Source organism: Denticeps clupeoides, chromosome 1 (genome assembly GCF_900700375.1).
Source record: "Denticeps clupeoides chromosome 1, fDenClu1.1, whole genome shotgun sequence".
NCBI lineage: Eukaryota > Metazoa > Chordata > Actinopteri > Clupeiformes > Denticipitidae > Denticeps > Denticeps clupeoides.
Window position 1 is genome coordinate 30,345,568 of NC_041707.1, and position 20,221 is coordinate 30,365,788.

At 39.7% G+C, this 20,221-nt stretch overlaps 1 protein-coding gene across 2 annotated transcripts in view; it reads left to right on the top strand.

The window, feature by feature from the left end:
- kcnk2a (potassium channel, subfamily K, member 2a) overlaps window positions 1-19,355 on the top strand; it is a 29,009-nt gene extending 9,654 nt beyond the window's left edge. Inside the window, exons 1-7 of one of the 2 annotated variants that reach the window (XM_028982865.1) lie at window positions 8,267-8,410; window positions 8,753-9,063; window positions 9,276-9,393; window positions 10,233-10,393; window positions 10,833-11,019; window positions 11,943-12,082; window positions 15,723-19,355. In XM_028982865.1, the coding sequence (XP_028838698.1) occupies window position 8,410; window positions 8,753-9,063; window positions 9,276-9,393; window positions 10,233-10,393; window positions 10,833-11,019; window positions 11,943-12,082; window positions 15,723-16,058 (1,254 nt within the window). In that variant the 5' untranslated portion in view covers window positions 8,267-8,409 and the 3' untranslated portion in view covers window positions 16,059-19,355. Of the gene's footprint in view, window positions 1-8,266; window positions 8,411-8,752; window positions 9,064-9,275; window positions 9,394-10,232; window positions 10,394-10,832; window positions 11,020-11,942; window positions 12,083-15,722 lie in introns of those variants that run through there. The other variant, XM_028982874.1, reaches the window with a different exon arrangement.
- The last annotated feature ends 866 nt before the right edge of the window (window positions 19,356-20,221 follow it).

Here is a 20,221-nt window from a genome sequence, read left to right on the forward strand (position 1 = left end):
TAGCCAAGTCCAGTTTTTATCATCTGAGACTCTTAGGTAAAGTTAAGCCCTTTTTACATTTTAATGATTTTGAGAAGGACATACATGCTTTTATTACATCATGGCTTGACTAGTGCAATGCTCTCTATTTTGGTCTCGCGCAGTCACTGTTATCACGGCTTCAGCTGGTCCAGAATGCTGCAGCACACCTGCTGACGGGTACGGGAGACAACACATTACCCCAGTTCCTGCGTTACTGCACTGGTTGCCGTTCATTTTAGAATTGTTAATTTTCAACCCTTGCACCCCGCGTGGGGAACCTGCTACCACTTGACATAAAATTTGCCCCTACAACTTCTGCTTTTAAATCCAGTCTTAAAATACATCTGTACTCTTTAGCTTTCCCAGACTTTTAAAGTTTTACATCAATTTATTTTTATATTGTTCTCTTCAGCTCTCCCTAATTTTTAAAGGTTTAAAGCTATTGTGTATTTTTATGTTATTCTCTTCTGCCTCTCCATTATATATATGTATTTATTCATTCATTCATTCATTCATTTTTGTTAGCTTCTACTGTCCATATATTTTACTTGGCTCTTTAAAAAAAAAAAAAAAAAAAAAAAAAACATGTACACAGCCTTTACTTAATATTTTGTCGATGCACCCGAAAACTCTTTTTGAATATGATGCCACAAGCTTGGCACACCTATTTTTGGCCAGTTAGGCCAATTGCTCTATGCAGCACCTCTCAAGCTCCATCAGGTTGGATGGGAAATGTTGGTGCACAGCCATTTTAAGATGTCTCCAGAGATGTTCAATCGTTTTCAAGTCTGGGATCTGTCTGGGCTACTCAGGGACATTCAGAGTTGTCCTGAAGCCACTCATTTGACATCTTGGCTGTGTGCTTAGGGTCATTGTCCTGGTGAAAGATAAACCATCACCCCAGTCTCAGTTTAAGAGCGCTCTGGAGCAGGTTTTCATCCCAGATGCCTCTGTACATTGCTGTAATCATCTTTCCTTCTATCCTGGCTAGTCTTCCAATTTAAGTAGCTGACTGCAGTCTGGCTTCCTCAAATCATGACACTTGGCATTCACAACAAAGAAAATTTTGTTTCTCATGGTCTAAGAGTCCTTCAGGTGCCTTTTGGCAAACTCCAGGCAGTCTGCCATATGCCTTATACTTAGAAGTGGTTTCTATCTGGCCACTCTATCGGCCTGATTGGTATATTGCAGCAGAGATGGTTGTCCTTCTAGGTTGTCCTAAGATTCTCCTTTGTCCACAGAGGTCCTCTGGAGCTCTGACAGAGTGACCATCAGGTTCTTGGTCAGCTCCCTGTGCCTTTCCAAACTGTATTTTCCTCAATTGGACTCCAATTAAGCTGCAGAAATCTCAAGGATGATCTGTGGAAACAGGATGCATCTGAGATCAATTTTGAGATTCATGGCAAGGGCTTTTTTTTTTTAATAAATTTGCCAAAGCATCAAGTAAACTTTTTCATGTTGTCATTATGGAAGATGATGTGCTTTGAATACTTTATGGATGCACTGTACAATCAGTCCCTCCGTAGAAAGTGTCTTCCTGAGGGACACAATGGTAGTAAGTAGAGTGACTTTGTGATAGTTTATAGTTTCCACTGCTCAGAATATATGAATGTAACTCTGTAATGAAAGTGAAATGAGTGTCATTCTGATACACTTCAGCACAGTGCACACAACAAAATGTATCCTCTGCAGTTAACCCATCACCTTGGTGAGCAGTGGGCAACCATGAAAAGCATCTCAGACAACATTCAACAAAGCTGTGATGCATCCTCCTACATCTGTATCCTAGGTTCAGAGTAGAGCTCATAGAACCAATGCTGGTATTAATTCCGTGAGTAGATATATTCCTCAAAACTGCCACTTTATTTTCTATTCACGGGAAAAAACTGCACCCTACACATGCTTCTGTGTCTCCTCATTCATATTTTATTCCAGACCTTCTTAATATGCTCTCCCACAGGTCCTCAGAGTCAGCAGGACAGAAATGTGAGTGATGTGCAGCCAAGGCATCAATCCACTCTAAAAATAGCAGTCACCTCACTGCAGCAATGGAGGAGCGAAACATTCAATTAATTGAAGCACTTTGTGCAAACATTCACTTCATGCTGGGAAGGCTGCCAAGAAGAGAGGTTTTCCAAAACACAGTAAAATATATAATGACTTGTCTGGCTTGATACATATATAGAATGCTAGAATGTCTGTGCATTTAAACTTTAATCTCATTGATCAGCACACTTTTGTAGTACAACCTAATGTTTGCATGATGCAACTTGCTAAATTTTATGGGCGCTGTTTTTGAACTGGTGTTAAGCGCTGCACCACACATAAAGCAAGATAAGGATTTACTAACTACCCTGTTTGTTGCTCTGTTCTTATTTCTGTCATCCAGAAAACAATAGTTTAATGCACACTACTTCCTACATTCTGGATGATTTAATCCCATGCCCATCAACAGATCACATGTGTAGACTGACAAAAAAAGACCCATCTTGTAGTGATGTGCTCATCGTGAGTTTGATGATCTTACCAGAGACACTCGTTTTATGAGACACTCGTTCATAAACCACAAACAACAATGGTTCAAACTCCACTTACTACCATTGTGACCCTGAGGAAGACACTTAACCCTGAGCAAATCTCTATGTAATAGAAAGTGTGTGAAACAGATGCAATGAGACATTTGGTTATGTCCCTCACAAAAACGTGTTGGCAGAAGCAGTGCATGCAGATAATACACAAACAGGAACTCACAAATGCATGTTTCTATCTTCTGGCAATAATTTTCTCCTTGTCAAGCTAATGCATCCACACAGTAACATAGTTTTGTTATAAACCTTAGATTCTTACATTTTCATGATAGTGTGATCATTAACTGAAGGTTGTCTGTAATACCTTTAGCCACAGAATGACCAGCTTAAGGTACTCCCCTGAAAATCTGCCATAAAACACTCACGACCAAAATAATCTGTGCAATACTTTCTGTTTATTTTTAAGGATTTAAACAAATCACCTAATAATTGTAAATATCTTATGTGCAATTTTATTACTTCTATTCATATTATGGTTGCTTTCTTTCCACTGATTTAATTGTATTTTGATGTGATGTGGTAGTCACCACACTAACCATTTCCACCAGGAAAAATTTTTTTTTTTCTTATTCTGATTCTGATAAAAGCTTTTTTGTACAGTTGTGGTTGAACGGATTGCATCAAGAATGTCAAATAGTCGAAGTGTTTGTATCAAACAAATCCCTTTCTTGAGTGCCCAGTGACTCCTGCAACGACAATCTTCATTTCTTCTAGCTTCAGTGCTCAAGCTTTTCTGTGTGAAAAGTAATACGTGATGCCATGAACAGAACCTTTTGAGTGTAAGATATCAAATGTTTTCACTAATTGTTTTGCTTTCTGAGGTTAAATGCTGAGTGTGGTGAACAAGTGTTTGCCCCCTCTTAGATTTTTTCTAAAAAACATCTTAACCTAAAATGGTCCGGTGTGACAAAGTAATACCCCCCTTCCCGTTAAAACACAACTTAACAGTGGTTCATCACACCTGAGTTCAATATCTTTTTCGATACCTAGACCAAATTACTGTCACATTGATTCTTAATCAAGAAAAGGACCTAAATAAGTGACAGAGACCAAAATATCCTCAAAAACTAGAAATCATGCAGAGATCCAGAGAAATTCACGAACAAATGAGAAAGGAAATAATTGAGATCTATCATTTTGGAAAAGGTTATAAATCTATAGTTGGAGCCATAATCCACCAATTGCGGATACATGGAATAGTGATGATCTTCCCAAGAGTAGCTGGCCGATCAAAATTACCCCAAGAGTGCAGCAACATCTCATCCAATAGGTCACAAAAGACCCCACACTAACATCCAACACCTCAGTTAAGGTCAGTGTTCGTGACTCCACCATAATAAAAAGACTGGGCAAAAATGGCCTACATGGCAGAGTGCCAAGATGAATACCACTGGTGATCAAAAAAAAAAAAACAGTAAAGCTTGTCTCAAATTTGCCAGATTAATTACATCATACCAACAGTAAAATATGTGATGGTGGCTGAAGAAAAACAGATTTAATACTTTGGAATGGAGTTGCTGTGGGAGGTTCATGATGCTCCAATGTGGCTGAACTGCTACAAAAAATTAGTGGTCCAAAATTCCTCCACAGCATTGTAAAAGACTCCTTGCAAGTTATTGCAAATGCTTGATCACAGATATTGCTAATAAGGGTGGCCCAACCAGCAATCCCCTTTTCACACTGGGCCATCTAAGTTTGGGTTTATTATTTATGGGTTCTCCCATAAAATTTGGTGTTTACATGTTGTTAATCCCGACACAGTGATGTTGATCTTGTGGGTGTTATTATGTGTGACCAGTTGGTCACTGTAATTAATAGTGGGTCTGGGCGGAGTTGGGTGTGTGTTGACATACCATCATGTATGCAACATGTCGTGCTGCTACTAAATAGGTCCACAGATTCTGCACACACACTGTACATCTGCACAATATGGTGACCGGTCCCAATCCTGAGAGGACATGGGACACCACAGATGCATTCCATATTCCTTGACCTTTTTGTGATTTCTGTCAAAGCATTCATTTGCTGTACATAATGTTTTTCTAATATGATGATGAACATGCCCTTTACCATATGCTGTTGAATTTCTTTTTCAAAATGGATCCATCTATCTGTAGATAACACCCATTAATATTTGCAGTGTGGGCAGATTTTTGTGAGGTGAGTTGGAGGATGTTCTCCAAAGCTATTTTTAGAAGTATTTAGATCTATTTTTAGAAATATGTCTTGCTCTGCAGATGGCAACCCTTTTTTTCAAGCCAGCCTTTATGCTGCATTTCCAGCGTACTGAGCTGTCGCCAGAGGCAACGCACGTTTCGCATGAGAATCATATCTGCATGCTCACTCCTCAGAAAGAGACCACTGTGACCTAGCAAAATATAACTGTGTTCGCCACCAGAAAAAAAAGCCTCAAAATAAATCTCATTAGTCAACAGCGAGGAATGGTACTTTCTCCCAATGGCCCAGCTGGTGTGCCATTCAAGACATCACTAAGAATACATTAGCAGATTGTAAAGATGTTTATATTAGTATTTCACTTATAGATGCTAGTATTTCACTTTTGCTTAAAGGTAGTCTCAGTATAAGGTCGGAGCACATGCTATGAGGCATGAACATGCCTTAGCATTCCCATTGAAACTGTACTCATTTGTAGTGGCCCATTTGGAACATCAATCAGTCGGTGCTTTCATAGTACATAGTATTAGCTCATTCACGTGCGGGGTGGACGCTGAATAAATATTTTCACAGTGGTTCCGGAGCTGATTCATCAACACTTATGTAACAGGGATTAGATGAACAGTATCTAACTGGGATAAAAAAACTGCTCTATTTATAGCACCCCAGGCACCCCCAAAATAAATAGATCTTGCTTGACTGATGGATACTTTTATGACACAATAGTGTCAGTCAAGCAAGTGCTTCTGTCAGTTCTCATTGTCAGATTGGAGAGGTTTCCAGCCTCTAACACAGAAACAGTAGACTAGTAAATTACGTTTGTAGAGTGAAATAAAATGAGATGAGTGTTTTTACATGTGTGACATACTATAGTTATCCCGATACCAAAACTCCTAAAAACAGTTCAAATTGGTCATATATAGGTTAACACAGGAGAACAATGAAACACTTTGGACTCAGAGAACAGGTTAGCTCTATAGCTAGCACTATCGTGGTGTTAGAAATGACAACATAAGGTTACATTTGATGATACATGACAATAAGAACATCATCAATCAAACTATAACTCCTAAGCCTAGCAGTTAAGGAAGTGGCCCCATATTCAGAAGGTTGCCGGTTTGAATCCCGATCTGTCAAGGTGCCACTGAGGTGCCACTGAGCAAAGCACCATCCCCACACACTGCTCCCCGGGCGCCTGTCATGCCCACTGCTCACTCAGGGTGATAGGTTAAATGCAGAGGACAAACTTCACTGTGTGCACCATGTGCTGTGCTGCTGTGTATCACATGTGATAATCACTTCACTTTTACTTACTATTAAAGTTACATTCACATAGTGAACATTGCAGAGGAGCCAGTTTATGCATATGCCTTAAAAGTACAGGTTTAGGCTCGAAATGATGATGTCTAGAAATTTGTGCAACCATGCTTTTCTATCGACTGCCACACTGTCCTTGTGATGTGACCAACTGGCAACCCTCTCAACCTCAGATTCACCAGTGTGAATGGATAGGTGTCCAACTCCTTGATATTTCTGTTCTGGGGAAAGTACAGAATTGTCCGGGTGGTGGAGTGCATGTGAGTCACCATGGAGATGACAATGTCTGTAGCCTTATTTTTTCAGTGTACAGTCAGGGGTGGAAGAGTTGAACATCTTGGATGTAGTCAACAGATTAATGCTTCTTGTTTCTTGCTGAGGAATAAGACATCCACCTTTGTTCAAGTGGTGGATTCAAGTGGTTTTTGGGTCAGTGCTTATGAGCAGATTTAAGCCACAAAGAGTCAGATCATTTCAATCAAACTGCTTTGACATTATGATGCATGTTCAGTTATGCAGAAACTCTTCTCAGTATGAGCACTACACTTCTGTTTAGTGTAATTAAGGCCTAATAGTAAATGTTGCTTAATAAATGTATAATGATCATGACAGCTCCTGTCATTAAGCTCTTGGAAAGAGTTATTATCTCTTGCAATATCTATTAGTTGTTAGTAGAGAAACTGTGTCAGACCTCGTTCCCTGAAAATTGCATTCAAAATGCAATGCCCTATTTATAGAAAAATGTAATCTGGCAACTAGATAGCACTCTTTTGCTCTGACACTGGAGTGCATCATGTTCATTACTGGAGTGAATTGATAGTGTCATTTGCAGCAGATGCCAGGTGACAAGGTCCCTGTGTGAGAGTCTAACCACATATTACAGAAGATCTGATGTGTCACAGTGATCCAATTCACTTTTCATTTGGATGAGCATATACTTCACATGTAGAAGGGATTACAAGTTATAAAGACACACATAAACTTACAGAATGATATCTTGAAGGAGACCAAAACAAAAGTGAACTTATTTGGTCCTCAGTAACTACACCTGGGGTTCAATGTAAGGCACACAAAAAATGTGGTCATTTTAACATACATCTGTATACAGAGTTTTGTAGGTTGTGTGTTGATCCAGTGTTCATTACAAATGAGAGCATGACTCTGTATGTTAAGTGATTAATTTACCAGTCATATCAATTATCTTATTATATGTTTACCAAAATATTCTTCATTCTAAATCAACAGTTACTTTTGTTTAATTAAGTCTTAAACAATATACATCTAACAACATATCTTCTCAGACAGACATTTCACTAGGCTTGACAAATTGTATTTACATTTTCTCTCATGCACATGTGTCATTTGGTTATGACCATAATTTTTGTAAAATTGATGTAAGCAGTCCCTGCATACATTTTGATAGTAATATACTGATCTGCTGATCCGTGGACATCAATCCCAATACATGGCATTGCATTTCATACAGCAGCTTTAAAACACTCTATAATACTTCATGGGCAAAGTTCCCTTCAGCAAAAATCTGTTCAGATAAAATATGAACAGGTCAAGTGATGTGATCAGCATAAATGCATCCATTTGTAGGTAATCTGTTAAGGAAAGATTTTCTCTTTATAAATGTTATAGTATGGGATAACTATTTAGTCAGCATGGACTTTAGACACTTTTAGTAAAACTAGGGTAAAGCACTGTCAACCCCTTTGCTTTGGCGATCATTGTGTAAATAAGTCAGATGTCCACTGTTGAACATTTATTATTGTATTTGAGGAGGTCGAGCAAGACTCTGAAAGAATTCTGTGAGGCATGTGTGGATTGAACCCGTTTTCCAGCACATTTCCAGCACATCATGATCACATTCTTCAAGGCATACTTGATGTTTTATGGAGTGGTGTATGTGGTCTTAGGTAGGTAGAGCATGCTAAATGAATGTCCACATAAATCAAAGGACATTCCTAGCAGGACGTTCCCCTGAGAATCCCACTGCCTTGATGCACTATATGGAACAGTAGATGGATGGATGGAGAAATGGGTTTTATCCATCTGCAGCAAGATTGTCTTATTAAACTTACATCACGCGCAATAAAAACACACTGAACATATAAAACGTGCGGACCGATGCGCAGCGCGGTGGGCTGGACGGACCCACCCATCCCTCCCTGTCCCGTCTCCTCTCCGCTGTTTACTCGGGCGTGGGCTGCGCGGACTCCTCCGCGGGAGATTAAAACCGCACCGCGGGGATGTGCGCATCTGTCCGCGCCGAGGGGACGAAGAGCAGCGAGCCGGGCGCACAAGTAAGTCCCCGCGCCAAACTTTACGCACGAACCGTCCGCTGGTGCTGCTCAGATCTTTCCTTTCCTTGTGCGTCCTTGTCCTTTGCTCCGCAGCCAGCATTACAGCATCCCAACATATACATATTACTTTACACGTTTTTTTTTATGAACGTTTACAGAACAGCATGTGGTATTTTTTTTTATGGCGAACTGTGTACGTCTGTACAAATGTAATATTTAGTAATAGTTTTGGGGCAAGGTTTGTTGTAATTTCATCATGAATGGATTTGACATTTTTCCTATGTGAAAGCTTAATCATAGTTTCAGGTCTATGTAGCATTCAGCGTTTGGTTTTCCTTCTAGTGGCAGCACCTGACCTTTTGGATCCTAAATCGGCCACACAGAACACCAAGCCAAGACTATCCTTCTCCACCAAGCCAATCGTCCTGAACTCTGGGGACGAGTGTGACACCTTGGTCACAGTGATGAAGTGGAAGACTGTATTGGCAATTTTCCTGCTGGTGGTGCTGTACCTCATCATTGGAGCCACGGTGTTCAAGGCTCTTGAGCAGCCCCATGAAATCTCCCAAAAGTACACCATCTTGAAAGAGAAGATGGATTTCCTGTCCCGTCACACCTGTGTCAATGCCACAGAGCTGGAGGACCTTGTGAAGGTATGCTGCTTATTTTTCCTAATTGTGTGCTCTGAATTTTTCTTCCTATCAATTAGCCATGACATTCCCATATTCCCATATTATACAATATATATAGAATTCTAAATAATATATAGAATATATTTGTATATTATGAGTGGATGAATGATTTATTATGCTGGAATTACAAAGTTTTTGTTGTTAATGTAAATCTGTAGTATTCTCCCCAACAGCAAGTAGTATCAGCAATGAAAGCTGGAGTCAGTCCATCTGGCAGCCCCTCCAATGAAACCAGTCTTTGGGACCTTAGTAGCTCCTTCTTTTTTGCAGGAACTGTCATCACAACCATAGGTAAGACCTGGCCCACTATACTGGTCACTACGAAGCTTTCCATTTAGGCATAATTCCTTTGTTTCCAATGAATCACAATTTAAATGTTTCCTAGAACATTTACCTAAATTAGCCAAAGGCCTCGAGTAGGCCTTTTAAAAACATGCAAAGGCCATTTCATCTTATTTTGTCATTGGATTTCTTCATCAAAATTAACACTAATAGAGATACAACTACTGTCCTTTTCAATTCCAAGCCTTTACTTGGTATATATGGAGTCTCTAGCTCAAACTCTAGCAATACATTTATAAAGTACATTTATTAATTCGATGTAGCATGTCTGATCTCACAAAAACCAGCTAACCCAATTAGCCTTAAATTTCAACTGAATCCATGATCACTGTCAAAAGAAGCTGTCTGAACTCTGAATAGTTCAGGAATACATGTTAGGCCATATTGCATCACACATGAAAAACCAGGGCATCTAAAATCTAAATCTAAATCTGAATTTTTGGTGTTAGAGTAACCAGTCTTACTGAAACGCAAGGTGAGACACTGTGAAAACTTGTACTTGTTAAATCATGGACTGTGAAAACGTCTAGGACATGAGAGGGTCTGGTTATATTTGAACAATAGTTCTAGTCTTCTGAACATGTCAGAAAATGTCTACTTTTCCTGTAAATAAACCACAATGTTAAATGACACACTGTTTTTGTGTGTAGTGGTGAGCTAACATAAGAAATAAAATGCATCAGCTCATTTTGTGCATCAGCTCATTTTGATGAGGGGGAAATAATAAAGAAAACTGAAAAAACAAAACCTGGTGTTTCAGAAAGCATGACCAGCTTCTTATGTTTCAGGCTTTGGAAATATTTCTCCACACACAGAAGGAGGCCGAATCTTCTGCATAATTTATGCCTTGCTGGGAATCCCGCTTTTTGGATTTCTTTTGGCTGGTGTTGGCGACCAGCTCGGGACCATTTTTGGAAAAGGCATAGTCAAGGTTGAAAAGGTGTTTGTGGTAAGTATTTGCATCAGTTTTTCAAAAGTCTTAAATCACGCAAACCGTACCATCTACTATTTCCTTTTATTTATGCATGCACTGCCATTCCAGACTCCTTTCAGCATTCATTGTGTTATTTTAATACATTTTAATAAAGCAGGAGTGAAAAAAGCAGTAATAATTTACCTTTCTTCTTTGTAGCTCATGCTAAATAGCAAGACTTTACCTGTACGATTTACAAATATGTGCATCATTGGCATGGTATATGTTCCACCATTGTTTTCAATTGATAAAAGCCTGTGTTGTACCGTACAGGCCCCCTTCAGGCCACCAAATCAACCCTGATACATTGAGGCATACATTCACAAGAAACACAGATGCTGATCACCACTTCACCTATTTTTGTCTGCGTCAAGGTTTAAATAAATCATATTGACCCCATTTTTTGTCATTACAGAAATGGAATGTTAGCCAAACCAAAATTCGTGTGACATCCACAGTCCTCTTCGTTCTGTTTGGCTGCTTCTTGTTTGTAGCCATCCCTGCCATCATTTTCAAGCACATAGAGGGCTGGAGTGCCTTGGAATCTATTTATTTTGTTGTAATCACACTAACCACCATTGGATTTGGAGATTTTGTGGCAGGTAAATGCTATTTGATTCTCTGTTTTTCAATGAAAAAATGTGTGTGCAATCCACTGTGCTTTGGCAGTTTTATAATATGAAAAAAAATCTCAGCAAATGAAATGCCAGAGTAAAAATTACAGCTATGTACAGCTGCTTCCTATTCACATCATTGTGTACAGTTACACCCTGGTGATATTACAATATTTGACTTTTAAAATGGAAGACATGTGAAATACATACAAAATATAATATACATTTGTATAGCTTCTGTTGCATTATTGTAACCATATAATTTATGTGGCCAAAATAGCTCTTGTGATTTTATTGAGTTATGAAAGTCTGTTATTTTTTCTGGACACAGGCAACATTTACAGTGCATTGTCAATTGTGATTATTAGATGGAACCTGAATAGAAAAGACAAGTAGGCCAACAATTGATCCCTGAGGAACTCTGTTTAATATTTACTCAGTACAATCCTTGTATTGTTAAGTCAGACCCTAAAGATGAACCTGTTAGCTAAAGTCAACCTAAAAGATTAACCTAGTGGATATAAAAGATGATCAGATATATTAGGAAAAAATATACACTAGTCCAAAGTTTGGATGTACCTTCAAAAGTTGCCTCATGTGATGCTACATTATATGAGTGAATGATAAAAATGTGTTTAGCCTAAACCTTCAGAACTGTTGGAAATCATCCCTGTTCTTTATCTTAAGGTGGCTGAGAGAAGCCAAGTGTGTGAAATGCTGCAATCATAGCAAAATCTCCCTGCTTTGGAGAGACACAAATGTTTAACTTTTGGCTTTTTGCTATTCTTTTGTTTGGTTTATTATATGACCTATAATGCATTATTTCAAAGTCCAGTGTCTTCAGTTTTATTCTATAATGTAAAAAGTGCAGAAGTTAATAATGCAGAAGTAAAATTCTTTCTCCCTCACAGGTGGTTCAGATATTGAATACCAGGAATATTACAAGCCTATTGTCTGGTTCTGGATTCTGGTTGGTCTTGCCTACTTTGCTGCTGTTCTCAGTATGATAGGAGACTGGCTTCGCGTTATATCAAAGAAAACAAAAGAAGAGGTGAGAAATTATTCTTAATTCATATAGTCATAAAGACACATAGGACGTGCCAGTAAGTATTGCTACAGTATGTATATTAGGCCATATTAGGCCATTGTTCACTGTTCAAAGATATAAAACATATCAAAAGCAAAAAATAACATTTTTTTTTATTGCAAATCTTTATAATTCAGATTAAGTGAAGTTACAGTGGTTATTGACAAATGTCAAATGGCTCACCATGGTGAGTAACAGCTCACCAAATATCAGAGGACCCAGTATTCACAACATTCCTGTGTAAACTCCTTCACATGATTTGAATGAGTTTTGTTTCTGAAAGTCAGTTTTAATCAGTGATTATATTGCAGTGTTACAGTGTAACAGAGAATATAATATAGTTTTAGTTACATGGAATATTGAGAGAAACCTCTTCTGGTTTATGGAATCCCATCCCCTGTTCAGACTGATCTATTCTTGTGCAATAAAACATTTACAAATGTTCTCTTTTGACGAAGAGATTTTTACATACCATGGTAAAATTGTTTTTTAAAAAAAAACAAGACTTGTGTTAAACAGAGCAGTGCACAAACTTGTGACTATCATTAGAAGAAAAGTTTCAGATGTAAAGATAAGAGCAGTATTGCTTTGCAGAAAATGAAGAGCAATTAATGCAATAATAGATGCCAATTACTTAAAGCATTTAATTTAGATCTACAGGCTTGAAAAAAATAAGTATAAGGGTCAACTATGATCTCTCAGGCATAAATGGCTAGCCTACTGACAAATGGTCAAAACAAATTAGAATACATTTTTTTTAGCATGCAAGCATCTGAAAGAATTGAATGTATTATTAGATTTTCAAACTCTATAGTATAATACTCTTTTAGTAGGAAAAGGCCTGAAGTTTATTTTTACTGTATATCTTAAACATTTTTAAAATACAATTGAGACCAAAATTATTAGCCCCTTGGGATCTATGAAACAGTTTGCTAAACCTCTTCCCAATGTTTTCAGCTTTTATGAAACTTGATATAATCACACATTCACCAGTGCTATTTAGTAGCTTTTGGTGTATTATGTAATACAGAATTGCTTTATATCAAATATAGTAAAAAATGGGGTGGTCAAAAATATTTCCCCCCATGTGAATGTTTGAGTTTGTCATGTCCGCAAGTTGACTGGGCAAGGAAGCACAAAGGTGGGACATTCTGGAACAAAAAAGGGGAGAACGAAAACAAACCTGCAGGCGTGTTCCGATTGCCAGAACTGAAACAACACTACATCTAAGTTGTATGGTCCACAAAAATATCGCAGCCGATGGGTGGAACCACAGCGCCCTCCAGATGGCCCACGCAGAGAGGTGGTCCCGGACCCTCCGGCAACCACTTATTGCACTCCCAGTAGGTGCTTTCTGGTGACATGCAGCCCCTTTCACTGCACGTCCCTATCGGCAGTCCGACCAGCTCCCCTCCCTGCACTGCGCAGGGAGGTGATCCCAGACCCTCCGGCGACTGTTTGCTGCACCCCTGGATGGTGCCTTTCAGTGCGACCAGCTCCGGTCCTGGACCCTCTGGCGGTTGTTCACTGCATCCCTGGATGGTGCCTTCTGCTTGCAGTGTGACCAGCTCCCCACCTTGCACCGTGCAGGGAAGTGGACCTGGACCCTCTGGCGACTGTTCACTGCACCCCTGGATGGTGCCTTTCAATGTGATCAGCTCCGGTCCCGGACCCTCAGGTGGCTGTTCACTGCATCCCTGGATGGTGCCTTCTGCTGGCAGTGCGACCAGCTCCCCTTCTTGCACCGCGCAAGGAGGCGGTCTTTGACCCTCTGGAGACTGTTCATTGCACCCCTGGGTGGAGCCTTCTGGGCACGTCCAGCCCCTCTCGCTGTCGACCCTGGTGCCAGTGTGGGGGCTTTGCCAGACCATCTGCTCAGCCCCTTCTGCATCTGTTGGGACAAGCAGGCTCTTTCTGCCTGTCCCAGCTGAATCCTCATGCCACCCAGGGGGTTCTGAGGTGCTCTGCCCCTGCTTACCGGCTACCGGCGGACCCAGCTCCGTCGCTTCCCCACCCAGCATCCCCTCAGGAGGAGTTCCCAACCCGTACCGCACCCCCCCAAAAAATACTTTGGGGCAGCACCCCTCCTGGCTGGACAAAGGGGTATTTTGGAGCTCGTCCACCTTGTCCCGGATTTGTGCAGTCGGGTTCGATCCATGGCTCAGGCCGATCAAACTCCACCCTCAGTAGCTCCAGGAAGTCCCGATAACCCATCTTGTCTGTCTCTCCCTGCTGCCAAAGGGCTACGCCCCAGCCCTAAACTGACCAAATCAGACTCGTGAGTATGGTGGTGATCTTCTCGCCGTCTGAGAGTGATGGAAGAGCAGCAAAGTACACACCACAGGGATGGCATGTACATGCTGCTCCGCCCACTCACCCGCAGACCTTGCCGCTTCCAGGTATTGTGGACCACCCGGGGATCAGTCTTATACCACGGTGCTCCTCCCTCATATCACCGGGAAGAAACCACTCCATCAGTAAGTGGGGGTCATATCTCGGTCTCGCCATGGAACTCAATACCATACCAAAAACAAAGGAAATTAGTCTGTAGCTCAGAAAGAAGACAGTATAGGCTCATGCTAAGGGGGAAGACTATACTGCCATCTCCAAGTGATTCAAAGGGACTAAAACTGCTGTAAGTTGCATAATTGCCAAGTACAAAGAAACAAAGTCTGTAAGAAACCAACCTGGCTGTGGACGTAAGCAGCAGATATCAAGAACTCCTGACATTTGCCAAATGACCTGGCCTCTTCTGGAGACAGTGTTTGAGAAACACATTTGTGGTATATTTTGGTGGGCTTCATCCCAGAAGAACAACTTTACTCAAAGAGTGGCACACACATCAGAGCCAGTTGGATCGTCCTACAAGAAAATGACCCAAGGCACACAATGAAATAAGTCCAACAGTTCCTCAAGGTTACAAAACCAAGATCCTGGAGTGGCTCACACAGAGCTCAGACATCAATCCTATTGAGAATCTGTGGCAGGTGCTCAAAGTGAATGGCCATGTTTGGAAACAATGCAATTTGGACCAGCTAGAATGATACAACAGAAGATCGGGACAAAATCAGAAGAACTGGGCCAGACCTACTCTAAGAGATTGGTGTCAGTTGTGACTCAGTTGTGGCTCATAATTTTGACCTCAACTGTACTTGTTGGTTGTTTCAGAATTCTTCCTGGGTTTTTTACACTTCGACTTTATTGCACTATGAAAGTGTTTGAACAAGTAGGTAACAGCAGTGAACAGGAAATGCTACATGTTTACATTGTTTGCTTTACAGCTTGAGAGAGCATTATTACATGACTGGATGGAAACACAGAATGACATTAGCTCCGTAGATTAGATTGTTCCATCATAGATTAGTGGTGTTCAGCACATGTAATTGCAGTTGAGGGTACTTCCTGGTCCTGGTCTGGGCATCAGAGGGAAGGTGGAAGCCAGTTCTGTATTGCACCTAAGTTTTAATCAAATACAAATGAATGCTGTGCAGGCCTTGAAATCCTAATGAAGATGTTTTAGTTTGTAGTGTACTTCACAAATCTTCACAAGATGTCTTACTATCATTTTGATCAATTGAAATATGACTGGTGCTTTGATCACCAGGTGGTTGAGATTCGAGCCCATGCAGCAGAATGGACTGCCAATGTCTCTGCTGAGTTTAAAGAGACAAGACGGCGCCTAAGTGTGGAGATCTATGACAAGTTCCAGAGGGCTGCCTCCATCAAACGCAAGCTCTCATCAGAACTTGGCCTGAACCCCAGCCTGGAGATGACTCCAGGAAAGCAAACCCAATCAGTCAACTTCTCTGATGAACGGGAAAAGGAGAAAGATAAGGAGGCTCTCTCTCCCCTGACAAAATATGGCAGCCTGTTCTTCAATGGCCTTAGCCCAGACTGTCCAGAATGTGGGGAGATAGCCATCATTGAACATCTCAAATGAGTTTATGTGAACATTGTGCTTTACGTACACTTCAGCACCAGCAGAAAGGAACCAATTCCATCTTAAAAGCAGCTTGATACTGATTTGTATAATGTTATGGACATAAATGGCTGTAATTTTGCCATTACCTATGATAAAGCAAGCCGAAGGACCACTTTATGCCTTGAACCAGCCATATGATAAACATGTGAGGAGAAGTGATTCTTCACCTTAACACAAAATCTTTTTTTCCCCCTGCCTTGCTTTACCTAAGAATTCATATGTGTGCCTTAAAATATGAGGACATTTTCCCAACTTGCATGGATTTCCTTTATAAAATTCTGGTGACATAATGTAGACATAACTTGGTACAGTGTGATCCAAAGACATGTTCTACTTGAGGGATTTGATATTCAGCTGCTTTAGCAATCTAAAAGTGTCTTTAAACATGAATTAAAATACACATCAGCCTTAGATCATTTTCAGCCAATGGAGTAGATTGACATCTTTCTAAAATGTTGCACTGTTTGTATTCATTTGTGTAGTTTAACAACATTTCTGTACAACAGGCTGTGAAGTTTGGCCTTTTGAGCAAACTTATGTTCTTGTGGTAATGTGTGGGTGAAATGATCCTTTTCAGTCACATCTGGTCTGTACTTGACTGTACTGGCATGATTTATTTTTTATCATATGCATATCTATTTTTTTATACTGAAGTGATGTCACACTGGACCATTTTATTAAAAAATTCTAGGACTTTTGAGTATATGTTACAGAAGGATGGCACAACTGGAATTACATTGAATGTTGAATAGATCATAAGTTTCAAAACAGACTGGAAAAGAATGTCATCCTGCCTGAAAAGTAGCTAGATGATAATTCAGTATAACCCATATATCAGTTTCTATGATAATACACCTGCCATTAAAAAATGCACTTTTGTTCACGTATGAAAAAATCTGTTGTGTTCACTAATACTTAATTTCACCTGTAAGCAAAATTTGTAAGCAAATTCTTTTCCATTATTTTTAAAATAACTGCCATAGATTTTGATCTTGCCTCTATATTCTTGTTGGCACTCAATCAGCATACTGTATTGATTTATACTAATTGCCAGGGGGAATGCTGGGAGGTGCATGAGCAGGCATGGCAGGAGAGGCTGGGGAAGCAGAGCGTGGCTGCATGGGCCTTTGTCCCTCTGCTCTGCCTGCTCTTGCACCTCCTGCCCTTTCCCCTGACAGTTAGTATAAATCAATACAATATGCTGATTGAGCACCAACAAAGGGATAAAGTAAGAATGTTGTTGGTGGGCAGGCGAGAGGTCTTTAACAGCGATGTCCAAATGGCAGGCAGATAAGGGCAGAACAACAAGAATAATCGGGCAATGCATGGTTTGTCGGGCAATGAGGTCTATTAAAAAAGCAGACAAGCAGCTATGAAAGAATGAATTCACAACGATGAGCGGGCAAGGATTCAAGATGGCCACCAGGTATTTATAGAAGATGCCAACCTCTTCATCATCTGTCTCTGGGTGGGCGGCCTCTTTGGCGTATGTGCACCCTCTGCCAGCGAGGAGGTGGAATGAGAACTGTGACACTATTTGTTTTTTTTTAATGATATCATTTACATGCATTGCTAATGCCTCAGTTTTAAGTATTGAGCATTTTTTTTATTTACATTTTCCTTCCTTCCTTTGAAATTCCTTTGAAATTCTATATCTATACTGCAAATCATTCTATATTGCAATATATTCTATATTGCAAATCATGGTGATGGGGATAAATCAAATAAATATTAATGTCCATATGCATCTGATTATTTGTAATTTCACAACTCATATAGCACGTGTAAAATAGGTGCAATGTTTGCATACACTGATCATGCATATATTACTTTGGTAACATTTATCAGTCTTTAGAGAACAGAGAACACCACAATGAATCATGCTGAGAATCTGCAGTACCCCCTGCTTCCTGAAACTGTTGGTTAGCAGCTCTGCACTTCAAGCATAGAGTGAAGTTAAATAAGCAAATCTAGATACCCAAAGTCAACATTGGGCACAATTTGTAGCCATAGTGACAAATGACAAATCCTCCAGCCATGGCTGTCACCTCATTTGGGCAGACTATCACTGGACAATTACAGCATTCTTGGTTAAACAAACCAAACCACATCGAATGCACACGGTGAGAGTGATATTAATAATGATACTAAGGTAGGAACATGTGATTAAACAGTCATTTAAAAGAAACTTTTCTGTTTCTTTCAAGAACAATAGATGCTGGAAGAATGGAATCCTTTATAGTTATTGCAGATTAACAGAGGATAAATCCAAAAATGTATGGGGATGCTCCAGGCATGCTAATTTGAATGCTTTGAAAGGAATTAATTATTTTGAAACACTATTTCATTATTTCATTATTATTTTTTACTTCTAATAACAATTTTGTCTGACATATGCTTTGAACCTCAGCCTGTGTTGTGTTATGTTTATTGAATATTTGGTATTGAGATGGTATAGTATAACTACATAAGACAGGACTATTATTCTATGCGCATCAATAGAACTGATCAAACTGACCATAAACATAGAAGCATTGTCCATATCACAATTAGGGGCTCTTTGTGTGGACTGGAAGTTAGAAACAGCTATAATCACTATTACTACATGATCAACAGTGCAGTTATTTAGGTTGAATTAATATTGATTTGATAATGAAAGTTACAAGCTCTAGATACAAAAATAGACATTGAATATAGAAACAGACTTACAAAAATTAAGTGCTTCAGTGTCCCAGGAGAGAAATCAGTTTGCATGAAAAAGACACACCTCCTCTAATAATACTAGGGAGCACTTGGGCCATATTACTCAACTTGGCTCAGATGCTGCAGCAGCCTGGGTGGCAGCCAAGTTTTCACACCATCCTAAGCAAACTATTGGCATAGTCTCTGTGTATTTTAGAGCTGAGAATAATGCAGGTGCAGCCAAAGACGTTGTCATGGACTAACATGTGGAGTACTCCGGTCCAGAAACTACCTATGTGTATAAAACTACCCTGTGTGTATCATGTCTTTGTCGAGTTATTGTATGCGGTGTGTCTGGTCTGATGTTACTATGTGTGTTTTTGTTCAAAGTTTTGTAAATAAAACCCCCCTTTTGTGTAAAGTCGTGCAAATGCGTTCTCACCATCTGGAAACGTGACAGAGGTGTATTCATGGAATCCCGAGAGCATTGCTGTTGCCCTTGAACATGAACATGGTCAGTTTACTTGCTCCCTGACTGCTGTAATTTATTACAATAAAGCAATTTTAACATTGCATTGTTTTACACTCTTTGTTTTAATAAACTGACAGTATGGTTAATTTTCCCAAGTAGTGCCCTTTATCTACCACTTATTAACTACACTTGATCCAGTTGCTTTCTGTAATATGATTTAATTGAAGCACAATACATTTTGTCCACTGATTTTAACAGTGATTTAGGTGACTCAGGGCACTAAGATAAATCAAGTCTTACAGTTTATCAGGCTATTCAAACACCTAAGAAACCCTAGTAGTCTCCCATTAACTAACCTGAAGTCAGTGAGACATCATTCTTAAGTTGCTGAATCATATCTTTTTTCCAGCATCACCAGTTCTGGCTGTTCCATTTAAACAGGCCCAAAAACACATACAGTGGGAAACAGAGGTTGTATAATCTTTATAATCTATTGGCGACATTATTATTGTAATTCTTTCAAACGTTCACACATGCTACACACACCTTTTACACAAACATCAATCAGCCAGTGACATGCAGTACATTCGAGAGATAAAAAGTTGATACGCGCGCCACCTACTGGCCACTGGTTTATTCACGCGGCGCCATTTAGCGTCTCATCAACTTATCATTTACAGCATTTATTAGACGCCTTTATCCAGAGCGACTTACAATCAGTAGTTACTTGTAGAACTTATCAGAATCAGAATCGTATTTATTGGCCAAGTAAGTGCAAGCACATAGAAGGAATTTGTTTCCGGTAGATGGTGTCTCTCAAGTACAGTGTAGAAAAAAAACAACAATGTGCAAGGATGTGGTGTTATTGTACAAGTTGTGGATTTGTTTGTGATTTAAAAATAACTATATCTACTTTTTATGAAATAAATAGGCAAAATAAACTAAATCTTATATACAAGTGTACATA